The sequence below is a fragment of the Crocuta crocuta genome, unplaced genomic scaffold, assembly GCF_008692635.1.
Source record: "Crocuta crocuta isolate KB4526 unplaced genomic scaffold, BGI_CrCroc_1.0 scaffold132, whole genome shotgun sequence".
Classification (NCBI taxonomy): Eukaryota; Metazoa; Chordata; class Mammalia; order Carnivora; family Hyaenidae; genus Crocuta; species Crocuta crocuta.
This window is the reverse complement of record NW_027528611.1, coordinates 1,171,754-1,195,341: the sequence shown is the minus strand read 5'-3', so window position 1 is coordinate 1,195,341 and position 23,588 is coordinate 1,171,754. Positions and strand designations below refer to the sequence as shown.

Below are 23,588 nucleotides of genomic sequence, written 5' to 3'. Positions count from 1 at the left end.
GCTCTGGGCTTTGGCTGAGAGGGTGGGGAGGGGGGCGTGGGGCCGGGGAGGGGAGGGGATGGGGAGAGACACAGAGACAGGGAGCACAGGAAAGGGAGACAGGAGAGGATGGTGAGGAACAGAGAGAGGGCATGGGGAGACAAAGAGAAAGGGAATATAGTGGCAAGAGGAGACGGTGGGAGAGGAGAATGAGGGGCAGTAGAAGGGAAGATGGGAAACGGAGAAAAGGGAGATGGGCAATCCGAAAGGTGGCATTGGTGAGAACAGAGAGGAAAGGCCAAGGAAAGCCAGAGAAAAGAGAAATTTGGAGGACACAGGGGAGGGATATTAGAGAAGACACAGGGAAAGGGGATGGGGAAAAAGACACAAAGAAGGGTAAGGATATTGAGGTACAAGGAAGAGAAAGGAGAAGGATAGAGAGAGACAAAAAGGTGGGGAGACAGGGAAAGTGTGGGAGAACAGGGGAGAGGGGAAGGAGGTGGGAAATGTCACAGGGGCCTCTGGCTGGCAGGGCTGGGTGGGGAAGGGCTGGGAAGTGACCTGTGGCCCTGGTCCCCTGCTGTTGAGTGAGGAAATCCAAACAAGGGCTAAAGGGGCACCCAGTCAGTCGGGGCTGTTGGGAGAGCTGGGGGTGCAGTAGAAGGGGGGACAGGAACACCCGTGGCTCCTGGGGTGCTGCCAGCAGCTCTAGTGACGGGGAACCAACTCTCCCTCATGAAGGGGGGGGGTCAGCAACTCCTTTGGCCCCTATGCACTCCCCTCGGCCCTCACCACGGCCCTTTCTGAATCACTCAGGCCCGCCTGCAGCCCCAAACAGCCCACCCGGGAGTGACTAGATGACAAGGTGGACTGAGAGGGATTTCTGGCCCCGAGGAGCCTGAATCTCTGGGGTGACAGCTCAGGAAATGTGTGCTGGCTGGACCAGGGCCACCCACGACGTTCCACAGAGGTTGCTGAGCGTCGTCTTCTCTAAGCTACAGCTCAGGCCCCTCGTATTAGGCCTGCGGTCACGAAAAGAGGGGTCCTCCATCCGCAGCCTCTGGGAGCACGGACAAAAGCGGAGGGGCTTGAAATGTGAAGGCTGGGATGGGGCGGTGCCCAGGACTTGAGTGGGCGGGTTTAAACCTGGTGTGGGCGGGGCTGGAGTGTACCGGCTACCAAACAAAAGGGGGGGGCAAGAAATGGAGAGCTAGGATTGGACGAGGCTCGAAGGGGTGGAGCCTATGCGTCGGGCCGTTGGTGCCTAGGCGCGGTGTGAGGGGCGAAGCCTAAGCTTGGGGGAGCAGAGGTTTAAAGAGGCTGGGCTGTCCGAGGCCAAGGAACGGGGCTGAGCTGAAACGGGCGGGGCTTAGGGCACCTACACGCCGACCTGGAGAAGATCTACACCTGGAGTGGGCGTGGGCGAAGGGATCTAGCCTGTCTGGAGGGGACAAGGCTGTAAACGAAGTCACGGTTAGGTCTGGGCGGCATGGGCGGGGCCTAGACCTGGCATGGGCGGGTCTTGGAGAGGCAGGGGCCTAAACCCAGTACCCGCAACTGGAAAGGGGCGGGGCCCAGGCCGGGGGGGGGCGGGGCTGGAGTTGGGGCGGAACATGGTCCCAGGTGGGCGCGGTTGGGTGGGGCGGGACCCACGGGACGCTCACCCGAGACCTGAAAGACGCAGGTGGCCGAGCCCACGTCATTGGAGATGCTGCACTCGTAGCTGCCGCTGCTGTCGCGGGTGACGGCGTCGAGGCGCAGTTCGGAGTGGTCGGGAGCCTCAGCGGCGACGGGGACAGCAGGCGGCGGAGGCAGCAGCTGCCCTTTGAAGCGCCACACGGCCGAGGCGATACGCTGGGGGCTGCCTCGGAGCAGCGAGCAGCGCAGCAGCACGGGCCGGCCCAGCGCCTGGCGCACATCCTGGGAGCTGGGCTCCACCTCCGGCGGGACTGGGGGCGGGGGCGGCGGTCAGCGGGGCCGAGTGGGGTTTGAGGAGCGGCCCCATTGAAGGCGACGCACTCAACCCTGCTCCCGCACCCCGCAGCCTGGAAGGATCTCAGAGCGGATGCACGCTCACAACCCCCTGGTGTGCAGGTACCCACCCCCTCCCGGCCCTTTCCTCCAGCCGTGCTTCCCAGACTGGGCCCTCAGTCCTGCCTCAAGGAGTCCCCTCACCCCGCCATGTAGTGAAAAGCAGCATAACGTCGGGGTTTAGAGCATGATCCCCGGAGCTAGTTGCCTTAGGTTCAAATCTCCGCCCTGCCTCAAATTAGCTAGCGAGACGTTAGGCAAGTTACTTATCCTGGGACTCGGTTTCTCTATGCGTAAAATGATAGAGTCTATAGGGCTGTGGAGGGTTACATAAGTTCATGCATTAAAATGCTCTTAGAGCAGTGTTTGGCACAAGGTGAGCTAACTCTCATCATTACAGTATCAGACACAAAGTGCTCCTTTGAAGGTCTTTCAAGCTTCCGTTTCTACCTGTTAAAACCAGTTATTTCTTCGCTCACTGGGTCCCTGGGAATGAAGATGGGAGCGGGGGGCACTTGGTATTGGAAGTGTGGCAAGGGTCACAGACCTCCCACCTTAGAACACCGGGGTGGCAAGGTTTTAGGGGTATCCGCAGTGCTTGGAGGGGGTTGGTTGAAGTGTAGGAAGGGGTGAAGAGGGAGGGACAGCTCTGATGGTGGTCCAGGCGGGGCGATGGGACTCACACTGCACGTTCAGCTGCACCTGGGCCTCGCGGGGGCGCACGTTGAAGCCATTATACCGAGCCGTCTGGCAGCGGTAGGTCCCACTCATGTCGCGGCTCACGTGCTCCAGCCGCAGCTTCCCGTCCGGGGTCTCCTCCAGGGGCAGCCCCGAGGGCAGCAGCGCCGCCTCCTTGTCCACGCGGGACCAGAGCACCGGCGGCCGCGGCTTGCCTCGAACCTCACACTGCAGCTCAGCGGGCGAGCCCTCCCGCACTGTCAGCACGGCCTTACCCTTGGGCACGCTGATGGTGGGCGGCACTGCGGTGGGGAAGCGGGTAGGAGCAAGGTTAGAGCTCCCCGCTGGCCTCTGCTCAGAGGCTTCTGCTTCCCTCCCCCTCCCAGATGTCCCAAAGATCCCGCGGTATCTCCAAAGCACAACTCACCTCCCCCAGTACCCTCCACCTCCTCCACCCTGTAGGGTCTCCACCTCGGGCTCTCCCAACTCACAAAGAGAGCTGAAGTCATCCTGGCCTATTCCTTCTTTCCCTTTACCCCAACAAACAGGGGTTCCACTTTTTAAACAGTTCCACCAAATGATCTCTTCCCTCAACCCCCTCTCTCCTGCCCACTGGCCCTGCTCGAATTAAAGCTTCCATCTTGTCTTCTAGAGTGTTATTACAGATCGCTGGTCTCTCCTCCAACATCCTTACCCCTTCTCCCAGAGTAATAGACTCTGGAGTTGAGCAGGGCACACAGCCAAGAATAACCATGACGTGCCCTAGCCAGCTAGCTGTGGCCATGTGACCAAATTCTGCCCAATGGGATGTGGCAGAAAATAACGGTCTTTAAAGGGAGAGGCTGTGCCCCTCTTCTCTCGCTTCTTCTTGAAGGCTAGAATGTAGATTGGTGGCTACAGCTGGAACTGCCATCGTGGACAAGGTGGTACCTACTACGCAGAGCAGAATAGCAAGACAAGATGGAGCCTGGGGCCCTGAGGACTTGGTGGAGCAGAGCCATTATTCCAGCCCAGACTGTTCACTTTTACAAGAAAAAATAATACACATCTACCGCATGTAAGCCACTAGTAGCATTTCAGGATTTTTCTGTTATTCACAGCCAGACCTAATCCAACCCAACACATCGCCCAACTGGAGAGTCTTTTAAAGACTTTCATGGGTCCCATCCCACATCACACCCACAAATTAAAGTGTCCGACATTAAATATGAATTATAAATAACTCTACAAGGCAAGCTGAGGCCCAGCTATCTAGTTAGCATAATTTATATGCTGTAAACATGTATACATGTATTGGCTTTAACTTTTACAGTTTTCTCTTTGCATTTTGGAGCCCATTAATTTATTTTTCCAGGTCTAAATCATTTTCACAGGCCCTTAAAAAGCATCCATACTGTAGGCATCAGGCTGATGAGCCAAATGGAGGCAACGGCCCCGTGCCCGTTTGGTTTCCCTGCTTCTAAAACATCCCAGCTCCCCAGCCTTCTGTGCCCTCACAGGCTAAAGGGCTGTTGTCTCCCCTCTTTGAGGCTGCAGTGCCCTCAGGTTAAAGCTCAAACTCGTTGGGTCTGCAAACCCAAGGGTCCTATTCCAGTCTCTGCCATCCCCGCCTCATCTTCCCTCTCTCACCCTGTGTCCCAGCTATGGGATCCGCTTGTAAGGGGCACTCTCGCTGGACACCAAGTCAGGATTAGAAGGGGCCTCCAAGGCCATCTGGTCCAATGTCTCACAGAGGAGAAACTGAGGCCCAGAGAGTTAAAGAGGCTTAACCAAAGTCAGCCAGCTCCTCTGTGCAAGGGGCTGGAGATAAGATTCTAGAAACTCTCTCCAAAATCATCCCTCCCAAACTTCTGTCATGCATAAAATGTAAACCCTTCAGGTGTGGCTCTAAAGTCAGACTGCCCCAGTTTGAATCCCAGTCACACCACCTATTGTTTGCTACCTTAGGTAAGTTTCTTAAACTCTCTGAGCCTGTTTCTTCATCTCTAAAAACTGATGATAAACTATCCCATAAGGTAAACCATGAAGGTGAATGACATAAATATGAAATCATCGGAACACATAGTAAACACTCAATAAAGGTTAGTCATTATTTCATTATTCTTATTTATTATTACTGGAATAAAGACCCAAATCCCTGCATAAAATTGCCCCTGCTGACGCTTCCATTCTCTCACATGTCACTCCATTCTCCCAGTGGCACTCTCCTTCAGTGCTCCAAATGGCCCATGCACTTACCTGCCCCAGTGTCTTTGCACATGCTGATTCTTTGGCCGGCCTTTCTCTTCCACCATCCCTCGTTCTCCCTTTCCTGGCAAAATCCTGCCCTTCCCTCATACCTCAGATCAAACATTCTATCTGAGGAAACTCTTTCCTGACTCTCGTGTATCACAGTTTGCAGTCATATATTTATTTGTGAGACTATCTGAACAGTGTTTGCCTTCCTGCTTAGTTCAATGCAAGCAGAGCTTATGTGGCCCACCACTCTACCCCAGAGCCCAGCTCAATGCCTGGCATATAATAGGTGCTTAATAAATGTGTGCAACATGAACAAATGGTGTTCCCCTCACTCTGGCCTCCCTTTCCCAAGCTACTGTCCCCACCTCCCCTCTGTGGGCCTCTCCAGCAGCCTCGAACACACACACCCCCCATGCTGCTTCAGCTGCCCACCTGTCTCAGAGGAGATGTTGACCTCGACGCTCAGGTCAGGCACCGGTGCCCCTGGGAAGGAGGCCACGCACAGGTAGGTGCCATAGTCACTGAAGTGCAGGTCGATGAGCTCTAGGCTGCTCGTGACGGCGGGCAACTCAGGGTCGTTTCGGGTCACCAGCAGCCTCTTGGACATGCGTGCCGGCTTGCCATTCTTGAACCACTGGTAGATCACCTTCTCCTGGGGCACCGCGTCCACATGGCATGACAGCTTCAGGTCTTGGCCCAGCTGTATGTTCTCACTCTCTTTGATCACATCTGGCGTGATCTGGAACGTAGCGTTCTTCATGGCTACAAGGGGGTGGGGAGGGAAGGGTGGCTGGGGCTGGCCCAAAGCCAAGGCACTATGTCCCACCTCCATCCAGACCCAGCTTCTCTCCTTGAACCGGACCCTCCTGGAGGTTGGGGGCTATAACCCCACCCCGCCCCCAAGAGAAACCATCACTCTGCTTGGAAATTGTTCTGCTTGGTCAGATGCATTTTTAAAAGTTCAAAAAAGCTGGCTGAGGAAAAGTGGGTTTAGTAATTGTTCTGGCCGCTGTTGACTGAACATCCACTGTGTGAGAGACACTGTTCTAAGCACTTTACGTGGGTTGACTCATTTAACCCATCCCACAGGCTTTGAGTGAGGCGCTTTCCTGTCCCCATTTTACAAAGGAGAGAACTGAGGCTCAGACTTGCCCAAAGAAGTAGCCAACCTTGAATTCAAACTCCGCCTACGCTCTTAACTGCAGCACTGCTTTATTTTTGTTCTTTTTTAAACCTTGATTATGCAAAATACAAATTCTGGAAAGAAGCGCCAGAATGTATTAGTGCTTCTATCCAAAGAGTGGGGCCAAGGGGACATTTTAATTTGCACATTTTATCTTTTTGTCCTGTCTGATTCTTTGCAATAAGTTTGTGCCATTTTTATAACAAAAGCCTAATACGATCATTTTATATGATGTTACATAAAAACACAGAGTTTAGAAAAACAAAAGCTCTAGCCTCTTTGAAAAGTCTAAATATTAAAAAAAGAAGAAGAAAAATCTGAATATTGTCTGACGGAGCCAAGAGTGAGACAACATTCTTCATATCGGGTGCTGATTCAATAGGACCTTGGTACAGTGGCCATGAATCAGGACTGGCCTGGGCAAAGCAGGCTATATGTCACCCTAAGAGGTAACTCTAAGTATTTGATGTGAGTTACAATCTCACGAACCCCGGTTCTAAAGGCCCCGAACGGAATTGGGCGGAGAAAAATAATCTGACAGGAGAAGTGCCATCAAGGGAAAAAGTAGTCTGGCTATCATCTTCCTTGCTCTGGTGAAGTGAAAAGTCACCGAGAGCTGACTTCTTTTCGTGAGAAGAGTCAGAGACTGGTTGGTGAGGGAAGAACAAAAATAGAGTCCATCTCATCAGAAGACTCTCCACTGAATTTGACAGAAGCTATACTTTATTTTCAAATGCTAAAGAGCTGAGATCAAGCCTTAGCTGTTTTAAAATTTTCAGATAAACAAACAACAAACAACCTAAAGTTACTCCTAAGTCAGAAGAATTTAAAGTTTTGTTCTTAAAACACATGAGCAAAATCAAGACCATACTGAGCAGCTAATGAGGCTGAAGTTCCCCAAGGGAAGTGTTTGTACTAAACTTGTGCCCCAAGTTGTGTATCATTTTTACATTTAGCAATTACCTTCAGACACACTGACATACTTTGCTAATAAAGATTTGCATATGAGGTATATGCAAATGTACGTTATTTTCATTTTAACTCCGTTAAAAATGTAGAAACCGCTGTATGGGAGAGTCAGGAAATTTCTCTTGAAGGCTGGAATGTCCACATTTAGCTTTTTGCAGCCTCAGTTTCCCAATCTAAAAAAAAAGGTAGGTCATCGAGGCCAGCCCTTCTCCCTTCTTCCGTTGTTGAGATGATAGTTGGGAATGGAGATTATGAATAAAACTTTATACGAATCGTGGTCCTGCTGCCTGCAGGCAGACACCTGAATGGCAGGGGAATCACAGTGCCTGGAACACGCCTCCGCAGCGTATCTCATCCACCGAAAGGAAGCAGTGAGGCCCCTCTCCCAGGTGGCTGGCAGCTCCCGGAGGACAGGGACCCTTCCCGCACCCCCCCACCCCTCCGGACCCACGTACATCGCACCAGCAGGTTGACGGTCTTCTTGGCAGGATTGCCCACGTTGTTGGTGGCGGTGCAGTTGTAGTAGCCGGAGTCCCGGGCCTGCACTGAAGGGATGCTGAGGGTGCCGCTCTGGGCCACAGCACCCAGGGGCAGCGGGCCCGGCCCGTGGGACCACTGCAGCTGGGGTAAGGGATCACCGCCTGTCAGCAGACACTGTACCGTCACATTCTCCCCAGGGTTTACCACCAGAGTTTCATTCACAGACAGCTTCAGGGCTGGTGGTGCTAAGAGGACAAGGAGGTGGGGTCTTAGGGGACCGTGAGGCAGGGCTGGGGGCGAGGAGGGGGGCCGGGGACACCACGGGGTTGGGGAAGGCCGAGAGGGAGGGGAGAGGGGAGAAGTCAGGGCGCAGGCATGGGGGGAGGGGACGCACTAACAGTGACGCGCCTCGAGTCCTGTGTGGGGTGGGGCACGGCCCCCTGGCTGGGGAGTCAGCCAGGTGGGCAAGAGCAGGGCAGTCCTGTACCCGTGGTGTTGGTGAGCCGGAAGGTGATGGCCTTGTCCGGGATGCCGCACACGTTGCGTACAGACACCTGGCAGGTGTAGCTGGCATAGTCCTGGGGCCGCAGGTTCTTCAGCTTCAGGACCTTGGTCTCCCCCTAGGGCAGCAGTACACCACCGGGGTGAGCGGCCTGCTTGGGTCTCCAGGGACCCCCGACACATTCACGCAGCACCAGAGGCCGAAGCAAAGTCCTATTTTTAATCCCTCTTTCCAGCCTCCATCCGCATGGTTTATCCCCGGGAAGCCTGAGCTTGGGGCAGATACTGTGCTCTCCATACCCTGAGCTTCTCTGGATCAGATGTCCTGGTACACACACAGCCAGGACCAGGCCTCAGTTCTCCCACTCTGGGAAATGGAGGATAAGGAAGGGAGCCTGCCCTGTCTGCCCACAGGCCATGTCCACATGGGGAGCTTGGACAGCCACCTGGGATAGCCACCTCTGAAAGACTTCCCCATGCAGGACAGCTTCACACCATTTCCTGGGACTGGAGGGGACCCACGGGAAGTGCAGTCATCTCTCTGCCCCCAACTCCTGCTGTGCCTAAACAGGANTTTTCCTAACTCACAATGCTCCGGGAGGACTTGATGCCTTGGGGACTCTCCTGTCCTCCCCACTGCTCCCTGACCTTTCTGTCCTGACTTCATCTGGCCCAGGTTGTGTGCAGCCCAATGAGAATGCATGCTTCTGAGGTCTGGACAGAATTATTAAGAGTAAGGGCAGTCCCTGGAACGCCAGATCATGAGGCCTCAGTCCCCATGTTCCCCTCCCTTGTGAGGTGCACAAGGAAGAGTGTGGGGTGAGCCACAAGGAGACCAGGCCAGCTGCTGTCCCTTCTGACCTGGGTGTAGAGGGGTTCGTAGATGTCGACCCCATTGTCCTGGCTGTGGGACAGGGTGTCGGAGCCCCGCTTCCAGATGAAGCGGGCGGGCGGGTTGGAGTTGACAGTACAGCGCAGGAATACCGTCTTCTCCTGGTAGAAGTTGCCTCGAACATCGCTCACTGTCTGGTGAACCGTCAGCACAGGCTCGTCCAGGTCTGCAAGGACACGGCCCCAGGGAAGTCAGGGCTGGGTGACCCCACAGTGGGGGCTTGGGCTCCTGGCAGCCTACCCAGGAAAGCTGTCACCCTCAAGGGATGCCTCCAGAGAGCCAGATGCTGTCCCAGCCCTGCAAGCTTGACTAACCTGTTAGAGGCAGGGGAATGGACATAATGGCTTCCTCGCTGTCCGTCACAGGAACTGCATGGGGGTGTCTATCTTCACCCTCCCATCATGGGACAGAGGAGGCAGTGCACTCTGGAAATCAGGGCACTGTTCAAATCCCAGGTTACCTGTTAATTTGCAGTGTGGCCTGCGTGAGTCCCTTCTCTCCCTGTGTCTGTTTCCTCACTGGTAAACTGCACTGGACTGGTGGCTCTCATCTCCGTTTGCATGACAGAATCACATGGAGATTTTCTTTTTACTACCAATGCCTGGTAGAGCTCATTGATGGTGTCAGAAGTCAGAAGAATGATTGCCTCTAAGGAGATTATTGAACTGGGAGGGAGCATGAAGGAACTATTAGGGGTCCTGGAAATGTTCTCGAACTGGATGGTGTTTACATATGCATAGACAGAAGAACTCATTGAACTGTACATTTAAGATTAGTGACTCTAGGGACACCTGGGTGGCTCAGTTTGTTAAGCGTCCGACTTTGGCTCAGGTCATGATCTCACAGTTTGTGGTTTTGAGCCCCGCATTAGGCTCTGTGCTGACAGCTTGGAGCCTGATTTGGATTTGGTTTTCCTCACTCTCTGCTCCTCCCCCACTCACACTCTGTCTCTCTCTCTCTAAAACATAAATAAACATTAAAAAAAGAGATGAGTACACGCTATTGGATGTAAGTTCATCCTCAATTAAAAAAAAAAAAAAAGGCTTAAGAAAAATTCCCAATGGGGCGCCTGAGTGGCTCAGTTGGGTAAGCGCCTGACTTCGGCTCAGGTCATGATCTCACAGTTTGTGGTTTTGAGCCCCGTGTCTGGCTCTGTGCTGACAGCTCAGAGCCTGGAGGCTGTTTCAGATTCTGTATCTCCCTCTCTCTCTGAACCTCCCCTGCTCTCTCTCTCTCTCTCTCAGAAATAAGTCAAAAAAAAAAACATTAAAAAAGAAAAAAGAAAAATTCTCAATGCTGGGGCTCCACCCCCAATTACATCAGAGTCTCTGGAAGTAGGACCCAGGCATCAGTATTTTCTTTTTAAAGATCCCCTAGGGGCGCCTGGGTGGCTCAGTCAGTACGGTTTCTGACTCTTGATTTCAGCTCAGGTCATGAGCCTGCAGTTCCTGGGATCGAGCCCTTTGTCAGGCTCTGCACTGACAGCACGGAGTCTGCTTGGGATTCTCTCTCTCCCTCCCTCTCTCTACCCTCCCTTGCTTGCACACACACACTCTCTCAAAATAAACAAACAAACAAACAAACAAACATTAAGCCAAAAAAAGAGCCCCTAGACATTCTAACATACAGCCAGTGTTGTGAACCACAGGCAGCAACATTCGCAGTCCAACATCCTACAAGAGGCATTCCAACACCCCACCACTCTTTCCTTGCACAGCCCACTTGGACAGAAGTCACAACAAAGACCATGGGTGGAGATAAGGCATTGGTGACACCCAAGCCATGCCTGCCAGCCCCTTCTAGCACCAATAACTCCAGAAATGACCCTCAGCCCCAAGGTTTGGCAGGCTCTTGGGTAGCTGATGGGAGACAGAAGGGTCTAAGGTTCCATTGGTCACCACTTGGGAGTCTCACTCGGGGGGTGTGAGGCATAATTAATAGGTAGAATCATCATAGAAATTAAGATGGTGCCAGAGAAGCCCCCTGGGGTGGCCCTACAGCTTCTGGGTGCCTAAGATCAGCCTGGGTGAGCACAGAGGCAGGTGGGAAGCAGTGAAATAGCCTCTTGGGGTTAAGGGGCTATCTCCATGGAAGGCAGGTAGGGACCAGGGGCTTCCCGTTCAACCAGCAGCTGGGACTGAGGGGTGGTTAGTTATGTAGGTGGTGGGTGTAGAGAAGATTCAGAGCTGCCCCTGGGACCAAAGCAGAGACATGAGGTACTGTGGGAAGGACACTGGACCAGAGTCAAGAGCACCTTTGCAGGTGAACAAGTCACAAACACAAACTCTTGGTACCTTGTATCATCCGTGAAAAAGGTTATAATCCAAACCTCCCTGCCCTCCCTGACTCTTTTTTTTTTTTTTTTAAAGCTTATTTATGTTGAGAGCAAGAGAGGGAGGGAAGAGGAAAGAGAGGGAGAGAGAGAATTCCAAGCAGGCTTTGTGCGACAGCCACACCAGGCTTGAACTCCCCAACAGTGAGATCATGACCTGAGCCCAAACCAAGAGTTAGAGGCTTAACCCTTGAGCCACCCAGGCGCCCCTCCCTGACCACTTTAGAGGGCTGTTGCAAGGCTCTTATGGATTGCGGATGGGTGTGTGTCAATGATATAGGATGATACACATTGGAGGAACAGCAGATATGCCTCTTCAGTCCGGGAGACATAAGGGCTCTACTGTCTTCTTCCAGGGAGGTGTTGCTTCTTCACGGCCCTCCTCCTTCCCAGGCTGAGCGCCCAGGGGCGCCCACGGCCGCGACTCACACTGCACATCCACGCGGATCGACTTGATGGCGGGCACGCCCACGCCGTTCTCAGCCTTGCAGTAGTAGCGGCCGCCCTGCGTGCGCGCGATGCGCTCGATGCGCAGCGTCTCGTTGAACACTGACGTCTCCTGGAACTTGTCGGACGCGCTGCCCGCCGTCTTGGTCCAGCGCACCTGGGCCGGCAGAGGTGGGGCAGAGTCAGACGCGGCAGTGAGGGTGGGGGGCCCTCCGGGGCCTGGGAAGCTAGCCCAGACAGACTCCTGGGGGCACACAGATGGGGTAGGGCGCCTCAGGGAAGAGCCTGGGGAATCTGGGGGTCCGATGGAGGAGGCTTTAAATAAGACAGTGTAGTGCCGTGGTTAAGAGCATGGATTCAGGCAAGTTAACCAACCTTTCCTGCCTTCCTTTCCTCATCGGTAAAATAGAGAACATTACCCCCTCCTAGGGTTACTGAGAGGATTACATATGCCTTAGTGTGGTAAGACTAAGAATTTGGTAAAATTTTTAATGGTCTTGGGTAGGTTACTCCTCTCTCAGCTTCAGATTTTTCATCTGTGAAAGGGGTCTCTGAGGTAGCCAGCCTCCAAGATGGCCCCCGTAATGCCCGCCTCTAGTCCTTTTCTGTGGTGCCCTCCGTTTTGTACCAGGGCTGGTTTGTGTGACCAGTTTAACGCAGTGGGCATGATGGTATGTGACTTCCAAAACCAGGTTATAAAAGACTGTGACTCCCATCTTGGGGAAAGCCATCGGGCTGTCGCGAGCAGCCCTGCGGAGGGGTCCACAGGGGAAGAACGGAAACCTTGGATCAAAAGCCACAGGAGTTAGCTTGCCAGTGGGTCCTCCAGCCCCAGTCAGTTCTCAAATGACTGCAGCCTCCTGAGATGCCCTGAGCCAGAACCGGCCAGCTAAGGGGCTCCTGGATTCTGGTCCCACAGGAACTGTGAGACACTAAGTGTCTGTTGTTTTAAGTCCCCGAGTCTTAGAGCATTTGTTATGCAGCGATAGATAACAGTTAACTATTATATAGCATAATACCCACTTTGTAGAGTCATTGTGAGGTAGCCCCTGGCCTATATTAGTCGCTCAACAAATTCTCATCATTATCAACATAGCCCTAGATTGTGGGAAACTATCAAGGATCACACAAGAAACTGGAGCTATTCCTCAGAGTACCAGAAGTTTAAGAAAAATTGATCCATTCTAGATGATTATGTCTTGAGGACTGGAGGATGGGGTAGGGAAGCTTCCATCTTCAAGTTGGGGAGAATTGCTTATTACTGAGATAGGGCAAGGCTCCTGATGCTGTTGAATAGGTCAGGCCATAGGCCATAAAAACAAAAAGGCTCAGGAGAAGTGGGTAAAGGGCAACCTTCTCATGCAAAGAAGGGTCACTGCAGCCCTCATGGTTGCTACTGTCATCCCTTCGCCACCCTCAAGTCTTCCTCAGGGACCTAGAGGTGACAAAACCTGCAGAAGGCTACAGGCAATTTCGGGCAATTCATACTTACGTCAGAGGGTGCTTTGGAGAGAAACCAAGGCCAGGAGAATTTTTTTTTTTCTTTTGCATTTGACATTTTGCAGTTTTACTGTGTTTATCTAGATGGGATGTGTTTACAAACTGCTTTGGGTTTGCTTTGTTTTATCTGAGGGTTTGTACCTTTCTTCAGGTCAGCACAAATCTCAGCCTTTACCTCCTTGAATGTTGTCTTCTCTCAGTTTTCTCTAGTCTGTCCTTCTAGAGTGCTTATGTTTGTGTTGGAGCTTCTCATTCTGTCCTCCATTCCTCCCAGCTTCCTTTCCACATTTCCATCTCTTTGTCTCCTCTAGACTACACTGTAGTTGATTTCCCTGGATCTATCATCCAATTCACTAATTTTCTCTTTAGTTATCTCTATGGCACGGAGGCCAAGTTTTTAAAAAGACTGTATTATTTTTATCTCTAGGATTTCTATTTGTTTTTCCCCCCATATCTAACTGATCAGGTTGTATAATCTATTTTGTGGATTATATTCCTTTCATTATCTCTTGAAACACTTTAATCATATTTATTTTAAAGATCCTTTCCGACTGTTGTGTTACCTCTGTTTCCTCAGATGTGGACTGTTCAATTTTTGAGGGGGTCTGTGTACTGGCTCTCCTGGCAGTGTATTTTCAAATGTGTTTGAAAACTTTACTCCACAGGCTTGCATTCCATGGGAGTTTTCTTCCACAGAAGTCCCACTTGGGCCCTCACAGGCCTGTCTGTGGTATAGCTTTTATGGTCACTGATGCCCAAGACACATGGGTTCACAGGTTCCAACTAGTTTTTATATTAATTTATCCGCTTAGGGTTTCCTCACTACTTGGATAGTGCAAGATACAGACAGCCTTAGGGTTGTGCTCCTTTGAAGTTGACTCTGTTTATACCCATGCCCTGAGGCAGAATCTCATCCCTGCTGTAACTCTGGGCTGTGGGACAGAGCTCTTCTGGTCCCCATTCACAGGTGGTGCCCTTATCAAGCTTCCTGCTTTAGGTAGAGGTTGAGGTCTAGCCTCCAAGCAGAGATGAACCTGTGGCCTCAACTCATATCCCCCATATGTGTATTAATACCACTATCCCTGAGGTGAGCACGCAGCCCAAGCCCTTCCAAGGAGTTCTTCACCTTCTGCTCACCACCATTGCTATAGATCCTTCATTTTGGCCCTTGAGATTCCCTCTCTCTTGCTATTTGTTAGGCGTGGGGAATTCCATGCCCACTCAGTCCCCATCCTGACCTCAAAGTGGGCCATGAGGTGCTGCCCCCCTGTGCCCCTACTAGACTGGGTGCTCCATGACAACAGGAACCGTAACTGTATCCTCAGGACCCATCACAGTGCTGGGTACGTAGCAGGTGCTCCATAAATATTTGTTGTAATGTGTTGAGCAAACAAGGAAGGAGACGACATTTCAGGAGAGGTGAGCAGAAACGGCTAATACAGGAATGAACAGGGTGAACTTGGGTAAGTGTGACTGGAGCTCCGCGTATGAGGAGGATGGCAGTGGAGGTCAGACAGGCAGAAAGGCAGGTGGGGCCGGACTGCGGGGAGGTCTTCACTTCCACCCCTAGCAGCCTGAAGTGGGTCTGGTGGATAATACGTAAACCATCAAAGGTGTCTGAGCAGGGGAGTCATAGGATAGAGCAGGTTTGAAGAGGATGATCTGGGAACGGGGTCCCGAAGCAGAAGCATGGGGGTCCAGTTAGTCTACTGCAGTGGTCCAAGGGATAGGACCAAAGGGCTGGCCTCCAGAGGTGATGAGGAATGGAAGCAGAAGACCCATGCGAGAGACATAAAAACAGAGACCTCAGAGGCTGGATAGATGTGGGAAATGAGAAGGCAGAGTTGAATATTAACCCAAGGGTTTGGGCCTAGGTAGCAGGAGGAACAATGAAATCATGGATGGAAGTAGAAAAAAGAGTGCGTGCGCACACGGCCACAGACACAAACAACTCAAAAACGCAATGCACCAGGGGACGCATGCAGATGGCCAGCGCAGCCTTAGGGAGAGAAGGCCCAGCTGCCTCCCTGGCACGAGGGAGGACCATCCTGACATCACGCCGGATACAAACACTAACCTGAAGGCTGGCAGTATTATTGTCACTTCTAAACAAAAACCTTGAGAAGAAGCGAGCAGTAATAATGGTTTTAGGTTGAGTCTTTAGGGTTTTCCTTGTCCATCTGCTGGTCTCAAGGCCACACCCACCAAAGCCATCCCTCTTCCCAAGATTATCCCCAAAAACGATTTTGCATTTCACTGTCCTCCCTAGGATCCAATGAAAAACTTTCTGCTGCTCTTAAATGCCACAGCAGCTCACCAGCAAATTCCATCGTTCCTCCAGCCCCGTTCCTGCCTCTTGCCACCAGCTTCAGTGATAACTGGCCAACACTTCTTTTTTTTTTTTTTTTTTACAAATAGTTTTTTGTCAAATTAGTTTCCACATAACACTCAGTGCTCATCCCCACGAGTGCCCTCCTCCATGCCCATCCCCCCCTCCCCCCACATCCATCAGTCCTCAGTTTTTGTCAGCATTCAAGAGTCTCTCATGGTTTGCCTCTCTCCCTTTCCCCCACCATTTCCCCCCTTCTTCTCTCCCTTGTTCCTCCGTCAAGTTCCTCCTAATCCTCCTATACGTGCAAACATATGATATCTGTCCTTCTCTGCCTGACTTTTTTCGCTCAGCATAACACCCGCAAGGTCCATCCATGTTGCTACACATAACTGGCCAACACTTCTGACTGAACCGTATACATGGTCTGTGACAAAATTTACCTGGCTTCTGGGAACTTTACGCATTGTCTGTTGCTTTCTAATTGCTTTCAGACTTTTACCATCAGGAGTATGGGGCTTGCCTACTTGAAGCCTCCTGAAGAAGACAGTGTATTCTATGCTGTGGTAACTCCTGGAGCCCCCAGCCCAAAGACGGACTCACTGGGAGGAGGTGCACTAAAGCTACCGAGGACACGGGTTCCGGATTCAAATTCTGCTGTCACCCTCACAGGAGCTGTGTGATCTTGGGAGTTTACTCAGCCTCTCTGAGCCTTGATTTCCTCAGCTGTGAAGTGGAAGCCCTAATGTCTTCCTCACAACATGGCTGTGAGGCTCCATCAAGAAAACGCTGGAGGAAGTACCTAGCATAGCATCGGCACATGGTCTGCCCTCAAACAGAGGTTGAAGGTGTGTGTGAGGAAGCGTCTGCTCAACAGATACAACACGAATGAAGTAGAATTCAACAACTGACATTGAATTATTCCCTCCAGTCATCAATGTTTTCAGGTGAATAAGCTCACAGACTCCAGCTCTTCCCCACGGTGTTCATTTTCCAGCTATTTCCCAGCCCCAGCCTTCTGTGTTGGGTTTACTCGCCAACATCCACCTCTTATCCCCAGCTCCTGCTGCCTCTTCTCTAGCTCTGAGCCCAGAGTGGGACCCAGAGTGAGGAGGAGGTAAGGGGCAGGGGAGGCCAGGGTGGGGCTTACCTGGGGCCGAGGGTGCCCGGTGACAAGGCACTGCAGCATGAGGGTGTCCCCCTCCCGGATGGTGTAGACGCGCTCGCTGATGTTGTCCTCCTTCACCACACATGCCTGGCCTGCGTGGACAATTTGAGCCTGGGCGGGAGCTGGCGGGAGAGGAGGCAGGTTTCGGTAAGAGGCACCAAGGCCAGAGGGGGTCTAAGGCTCCCTCCTCTGACTGTGTTAGGGGGAGGTGTCACCCCAGAACTCCCCAAGTCATTCCTCAGAGGCCAGATCCATGGAGATCTGGAAAGAATACTCCCGGGGCCCCAGGGCAGACCCAGAAATGTCAAGGACTAAGGAAAGGGGCAGTTCCTCCTCATCCCACCCTCCTTGCAGGAGCTCTGTGTTCTCAATGAGCTGATGAGTATGAGGGGCTCAGTAATCTATACAGATTGGTTACCACTCAGTGAGCATCACTGTCTTAGCACCTCTGTAGTGGAGGCTGCTGGCGCTCCCCCAGCTCCCCATACCTGCCGGGTACATCCAAGCCCCCAGCTGCTATGAGTGTTAGCTACTAGGTGCACACAGCTCACCTTCCCCTGCGAACTGGCCTTCACCAGTGGGAGCTGCATGAGCCAGGGGGGCCCAGGAGGTCTCCCCTTGCCCCAGTACACACACGCATAGTCCGATGGCTGACGGATCCTGTCTCCTGGCGGGTGACTATGGCACCATTTGTACTCCAGAGCCCCCCTGGGAACAGACTGAGGCTAAAACAACTGAGCCACATTTGCCCGGCTGCGTCTCCTTCCACTTTCTCCTGAGAGCACTTTCCCAGCAAACCACCTGCCTGACCTATACCCCACCAACCATCCCAGCCTTTACTTTTAGAGAGCTTGACTAACGTATTCTCCGGCCCCACAGACTGCTCCTTCCCCTCACCCAAAGGCCGGTTACTATTCCCTCATTGCTCCCTGAGCCTGGGCCAACCTCTTCTTCCCGGGACAGAAGCTCTCTCCAGGGGTCTGGAAGCTCTCAAAAGACTGGCTCCTCCCTGACGTTTCTCACAGTGACCAGGGCTGGGAGACCAGAGCTAGGATGTGGCTGGGACACCCAAAGGGAAAATGACTGGATTGGGAAAGTACGTTGCCCCTCCCTAAGTGTTAGCCCCTAGCCCAGCAATGTTTGGGCTCGGAAAAGGAGGGCAAGGCCCCCGGAGTTCATACCTGTCTGCTCTCAGCTAAGGGTGGAGAAAATGGAGGTAGGAAGGCTAATCCAGGGCATCAGGGGCTGAAAACAGAGTCCTTGCCCTAAAGAGGTACACAAACGTGAGATAAAGCCTGTACATAAGCTATGTAACTTCTTCCAGGAATCATCCCATGATTGACCTGGACCCTCTCTCCTTCTATATCTACCACTATCCCAGTGCAACAACAAAGCATTAGTCTGTGTGTCTGCCAGACTCAGGATTCTTGTCTTTCTGCCTACCCAACCGCGAGTTTCACCTTGATGTTCCCAGCACAAAGCCTTGAATAGAGTGGGCACTCAGTGAACCCTGAGTGAATGAAGTTACAAGAACATCCCATGCCGATGTGTCTAAGCACCGTAAGAGAAGTAGAGATGGCCCAGGAGGTAGGAGGAGAGAGCACTGTCCGCTAGAGGAAGAATCATGGAAGGCTCTATGGAAGAGACAGCCTTCTAACCAGGCCTCAGAGAATAAGGGACTTTGTGCAGGTTGAGAGAGCAGAGTCCCATCTAATACATATTACCTGGAGTAAATGCTTAGTGGTCTTTGGACCTTCATTTTCTCATCTCTGAAACAGAGAGAATGCTGCCAGGCCTGAGAACTCACAAGGGTGAGTGTGACAGTAACATAGGTGAAATGACATGTGCTCAGGAGACCCCTAATGTGTTCTAGAGCTGTTGCAAGTAGACCTTAACAGAGGCTCTCCAGCCAACACACCAGGGGCAGTCAGAGGTGGGTCCATAGAGGCAGGCTGGCTGTAGGTCAAAAAGCTTGTGAGGCAGCAACTGGGAGCAATACAGGGCCACGTTTAACCAGGAGAGTCTCTGCAAACAGCGGCGGGTTCTGCAAACAGTGGCAGCGGCCACCAACCCAGACTCTGAGTGTCCAGACAACTGTCTGGACTGCCTGGCCGCCACAGAGGAATGAACCCAGGCTAGTTGTCAGGGGATAAGCTATGCAACCTTGGGCAAGTCAGAACTCCTGGCCTCAGTTTCCCCACCCATATAGCACGGGAGTGGGTTTAGATGACCTCTGAGATCCTTTACAACTTACACTTCCTATGGATTTTGTAATCAGCGCATAGTCCATATAGAAGATGCACCCTAGAATCTGGGGAATGGATCTGAAACTGTCACCCCCCTGCAATGAAAATGCAGGAACATCACTACAGCACGGAAGAGAGCCATCTGTGGCCAAGATCCCCAGGCAACCTCATTAGGAAATGACCCACCAATGCATGATGCGCATGCCAGTTGCTGATAAGACCAGAAGGTCGCATGGATGTCTACAAGAGACCTGGGTGCCTCTCAACAAGGAAGACATTGATTTAACTAGGCTCCAAGGAGGATAAGCTGTAATCCTGGACACTGCCAATAGCCAGGCAGTGTTGTTAACAACAGAAGGTTTGGTGACTGATAAGGAATATTGAAAAAGAGCTGGAGAGCCAGACTTTCTCAGGGTCTGGACAGCACAGGCCAGGAAAAAAATGGGGTCTGGGCAGCAGACAAAGGCCTCTGGCCACCTGACAAGCTTCCTCACTGGAGATGGGGCATTACAGATGATGACATCATTAAGATTACCTAACTCCCTTTCATGACATTGACTATTAAGAATATCAGACTCTAAAATGATAGAACCACTTTGGAAGAGAATTTGGCAGTACTTCCTCAAGCTATTGAAGGGTACACCCCATGACACAGCAATTCTACTCCTGGGTTGTACCCAGTAGAAACAAGTGCTTATAATAACCAATCAATAGGTCCAAGAATATTCATCGCAGCTTTCTTCATTATAGCTAAACACAAGAAGCAGCCCATGTGTCCATTCAGACTAGGATGGGTAAATAAAGTCTGGTATAATCATACAATGGAATATTACACAAAAGTTAAAAAAAAAAACAAACCACTGACAGACACAATGACACTGTTGAATCTCACATCTCCATGCACAATTTGAGTGGAAGAACTCAGACACGAAAGAGTAAAGAGTATGTGATTTCATATATCTGAAATTCAAAACTGGAAAAACCCATTTTAAAGTAACAGAGATCTAAACAGTGGTTGCCCTTGGGTGGGGATACGGATTATTAACCAGGGAAGGCACAAAAGAAGTTTCTGGGAAGAAGATGAGATCCCATCTGGTGGGATGGAAATGTCTACATCTTAATCTGAATGGTGGTTATATGAGTGGATATAGATGTAAAAATGTGTCACGTTATTTGCTTAAGATTTTACTGTACCCGAGTTACACTTCAGTTTTAAAAATTGCCCATTGATGGGGCGCCTGGGTGGCTCAGTCAGTTAAGCAACCAACTTCACCTCAGGTCATGATCTCACCCTTTGTGGGTTCGAGCCCCGTGCTGGGCTCTGTGCTGACAGCTCACAGCCTGGAGCCTGCTTCGGATTCTGCATCTCCCTCTCTGTTTCTGCTCCTCCCCTGCTCACACTCTGTCTCCCTCTCTCAAAAATAAACATTAAAAAAAATTGTTTGAATTGCCCATTAAGGTTACCCAGTGCCTTCTGTGACACTAACCGTTACGACTAACCACTCCCTTCGCTCTGACTCCTTGATGAGCTGTCTCCCAACGCTGACTTCTTCAAAGTGCAGATTTTCCCCGTGGAGCAAGTGGTGCCTGGCCCCCTTGGCCTTGGCATTTCAATCTCCCCATAAACTCCCACTGAGCTTTGTTAACATGAATCAGCCTCCCCGACTCTGCTCACCTCCGGAATGGCTACAACTGTGTTTTGGACCCTGAACCAACAGAGTTCCCACCAATTCAGGGCCCCTAAAAGGACTCCGTCCCACCTAACCTCCCACCCCACACACCCCAGGAAGGCACTGCCAATGGCAGCGTCTTCGATTCCAAAGGCAACCTGGCCAGGGCCTGTGTCAAGAGGCACCATGACATCATAACCCTTCCTTCAGCCTGTCTGACAACAAATGTTCCCAGCCGGGCCGCTGTGCTGGGTGCTGGAGAGACCGTCATGAAAAGCAAACAATGAAAGAGAATTATCGGGAGACGGATGGCAAACAAGGGAACAAAACTGAACGGAGTGGTTTCAGAGTCTCGTAAGTGCTAAGAGTCTCTAGAGCAGGGGAGGCGTCAGGGAACAGTGAGCAGAGGAGAGAGAAATGGGAAACGTCAACAATCTGGACTAATTCCTGGCTCTGCTACCCACTAGCTGAGTGGCATTAAGCAAATCACTTAACCTCTCTGAGCCTCAGCCTCTTCATTCATAAAATGGGAACAAAAATGCCTTCTCCCAAGGTTGGTGTGAGAGTTTAGTACAAGATCCATAAAACATCTGGCCAGACAATTCCTGGGGCGCCTGGATGGCTCGATGGTTGAGTTCCTGACTCTTGATTTTGGCTCAGGTCATGATGTCACAGTGGTGGGATCGAGCCCCACATTGGGCTTATGCTGGGCACGTAGCCTACCTAAGATTCTCTCTCCCCTTCCCTCTCTGCCCCTGTTCCCTCTCTCTAAAAAATAAGTAAATAAACAAACAAAATGATAGCTCCTGATGATTTTTTAAAAAATTTTTTAATGTTTGATTTCTAAGAGAGAGAGAGAGAGACAGTATGAGCAGGGGAGGGTCAGAGAGAGAGAGGGAGACACAGAATCTGAAGCAGGCTCCAGGCTCTGAGCTGTCAGCACAGAGCCCGATGCGGGGCTCGAACCCATGAACCGTGAGATCATGACCTGAGCCGAAGTCGGATGCTTAACCGACTGAGCCACCCAGGCGCCCCCCTGATGATTAAATAGGGACAAGAGATGGGGACAGGAGGCCACCCTCTGTGGCTCCCTCTACATCTCAGGGCAGAACACTCGAAACAGACATAAAGCCGATAGGGATATTTCACGAATATGTTAAAATTCATGTCGAGGGCTGTGCACGGCTTCAAAGGAGATGCGAGCAGGGGGAGAGATGAGGCCCCTTCTGAGCATCCCTCTTAGCATCCCAGCACGTTACTTTGTGACTTTAGCAAGTTACTTAAGCCTTAATCTTCTCATTTGTAAAATGGGGCTGTTGTGAGGAATACATCAGCAAACACAAAGTGTTTAAAACAGCATCTGGTACACAGTAAACCACCCACACGTCGGCATCGTTATTCTAGGAACGATCCTGTTCTCCTCTCAAGAACCCACCTCCCTGGGGCTTGCAAGTCCTCTGCACAAGAGGACCCCACCTTATCAGCCATAGATATGAGGGGTGATGCATCCCTGTGGTCCGCTGTATATATTTCCAAGCTCCTCGCCTCGCCTCGTTCAGAGAAGCAGAAAGAGCAAGTCCTATTTAGCCCCTTTTGGCAGAGAAAAAAACCATGCCCTGTCCGCGTCTCTCGCTGACACAGGACAGGAGCAGAGCTGGGACACAAACTCAGGCCTTTCACCTGCTAGCTTGGCAGTCGGTTCACCGTCCCAGTCCTCCATGGACCCCCCCTCCCCCCATCTTGTGTCACCAGGGAGCCTGTTGCAACGCAGAGCCACCAGCCCTGACTCTTCAGGGGCAGGCCCCAGAGTTGGTATTTGTAACAAGCTCCTGGGAAATTCTGGAGGCTGGATTTGATAGTCTCTGCTGTACACCACACTGGTAGAAAACAGGGCAGGCGTTTGGAAACAAATATGTTTCCCTGCCTCTGATCTATAAGACTTTTCCTATTTCACCCTCCTGAGATCTGGCAACAAACCCCCACGGAAAAGGAAAACAGTATCTCCCAAGCTGTGTGCCATAAAGTCTTCATTGATAGTCCCCTGCGAAGTATGCATGCTGATGCTGTCTTCCTTCCCTTTCCCAGAGTGTCTTGGCACCCAAATGTATATTATTAAAGGCTCTGAAAAGTCCTGCAGTAAACACACGTATGCAACTTAGTGTTAAGCCAATGCTTTCCAAATAAATGTATTTGACCATAAAGTGTTTTCTTCACAGGGGATCTCTTGGTGCCTTGAGAGTTGGAGTGTGGTGTAAAACCAGTGGAGAAATGCTGATCCAAAGCTCAGTATGAGACTAATGGTTGTGGAGTCAAAGAACGTGGCCTTCCCCAGCCAGTGTCTGAGGATAGCCAAGCCAGCATGAGAGATGTCCCCCACCGGGAAGCATCCTAAGGAGGACAGCTGAGGCAGAAACAGTGAGTCCTTGGTAGAAGGCTTCTGGCCTGTCACCACGCACCTTTTCCCCTAAAAAATCATACACCCAAATTATAAGTGGGGGATGGGTAGGACAGCCAGCACCCAGCAGGCCCAGTGAGGAAGCCACAGACTCTCCAGGACTCAGGTTAAGGTGAATTCCAACTTGCTCACCGGGCTTTGGAAGAGAATTCTCACTGGAACCCGGAAGGGAAGTTTCATCAAGGACCTCATCCCTCATAAGGGAATTTCTTTCCCGTCACTAGCCAGGGTACAGGGGGTGCTATCAAATGCACAAGGATTGGACAATAAGACGTAGAGCCATATAGGGCAGGCAGAGAGCAAAATTTATAGGAAAACCTTAATTATTTTTTTAAACCAATCTCTAGTCCCCAATGTGGGGCTCGAACTCATGATCCCAAGATCTGGAGCTACACACTCTTCTGACTGAGCTAGCCAGGCGCCCCTGGAAAACCTTAATTTAAAGCTCCATCAGCTTTCCTTCAGGTTTCTTCCCTACCCCACATCCAAA

General features: G+C 51.5%; 1 protein-coding gene across 1 annotated transcript in view; it reads right to left on the bottom strand.

Annotated features, from left to right (window-relative positions):
• MDGA1 (MAM domain containing glycosylphosphatidylinositol anchor 1) overlaps nucleotides 1–23,588 on the bottom strand; it is a 57,333-nt gene that overhangs the window by 9,466 nt on the left and 24,279 nt on the right. Inside the window, exons 2-9 of the mRNA XM_077754831.1 lie at nucleotides 16,710–16,849; nucleotides 11,713–11,887; nucleotides 8,921–9,117; nucleotides 8,046–8,178; nucleotides 7,534–7,803; nucleotides 5,359–5,688; nucleotides 2,694–2,990; nucleotides 1,638–1,928 (exon numbers count right to left, since the gene is read on the bottom strand). Of these exons, the coding sequence (XP_077610957.1) occupies nucleotides 1,638–1,928; nucleotides 2,694–2,990; nucleotides 5,359–5,688; nucleotides 7,534–7,803; nucleotides 8,046–8,178; nucleotides 8,921–9,117; nucleotides 11,713–11,887; nucleotides 16,710–16,849 (1,833 nt within the window). The remainder of the gene's footprint in view (nucleotides 1–1,637; nucleotides 1,929–2,693; nucleotides 2,991–5,358; nucleotides 5,689–7,533; nucleotides 7,804–8,045; nucleotides 8,179–8,920; nucleotides 9,118–11,712; nucleotides 11,888–16,709; nucleotides 16,850–23,588) is intronic.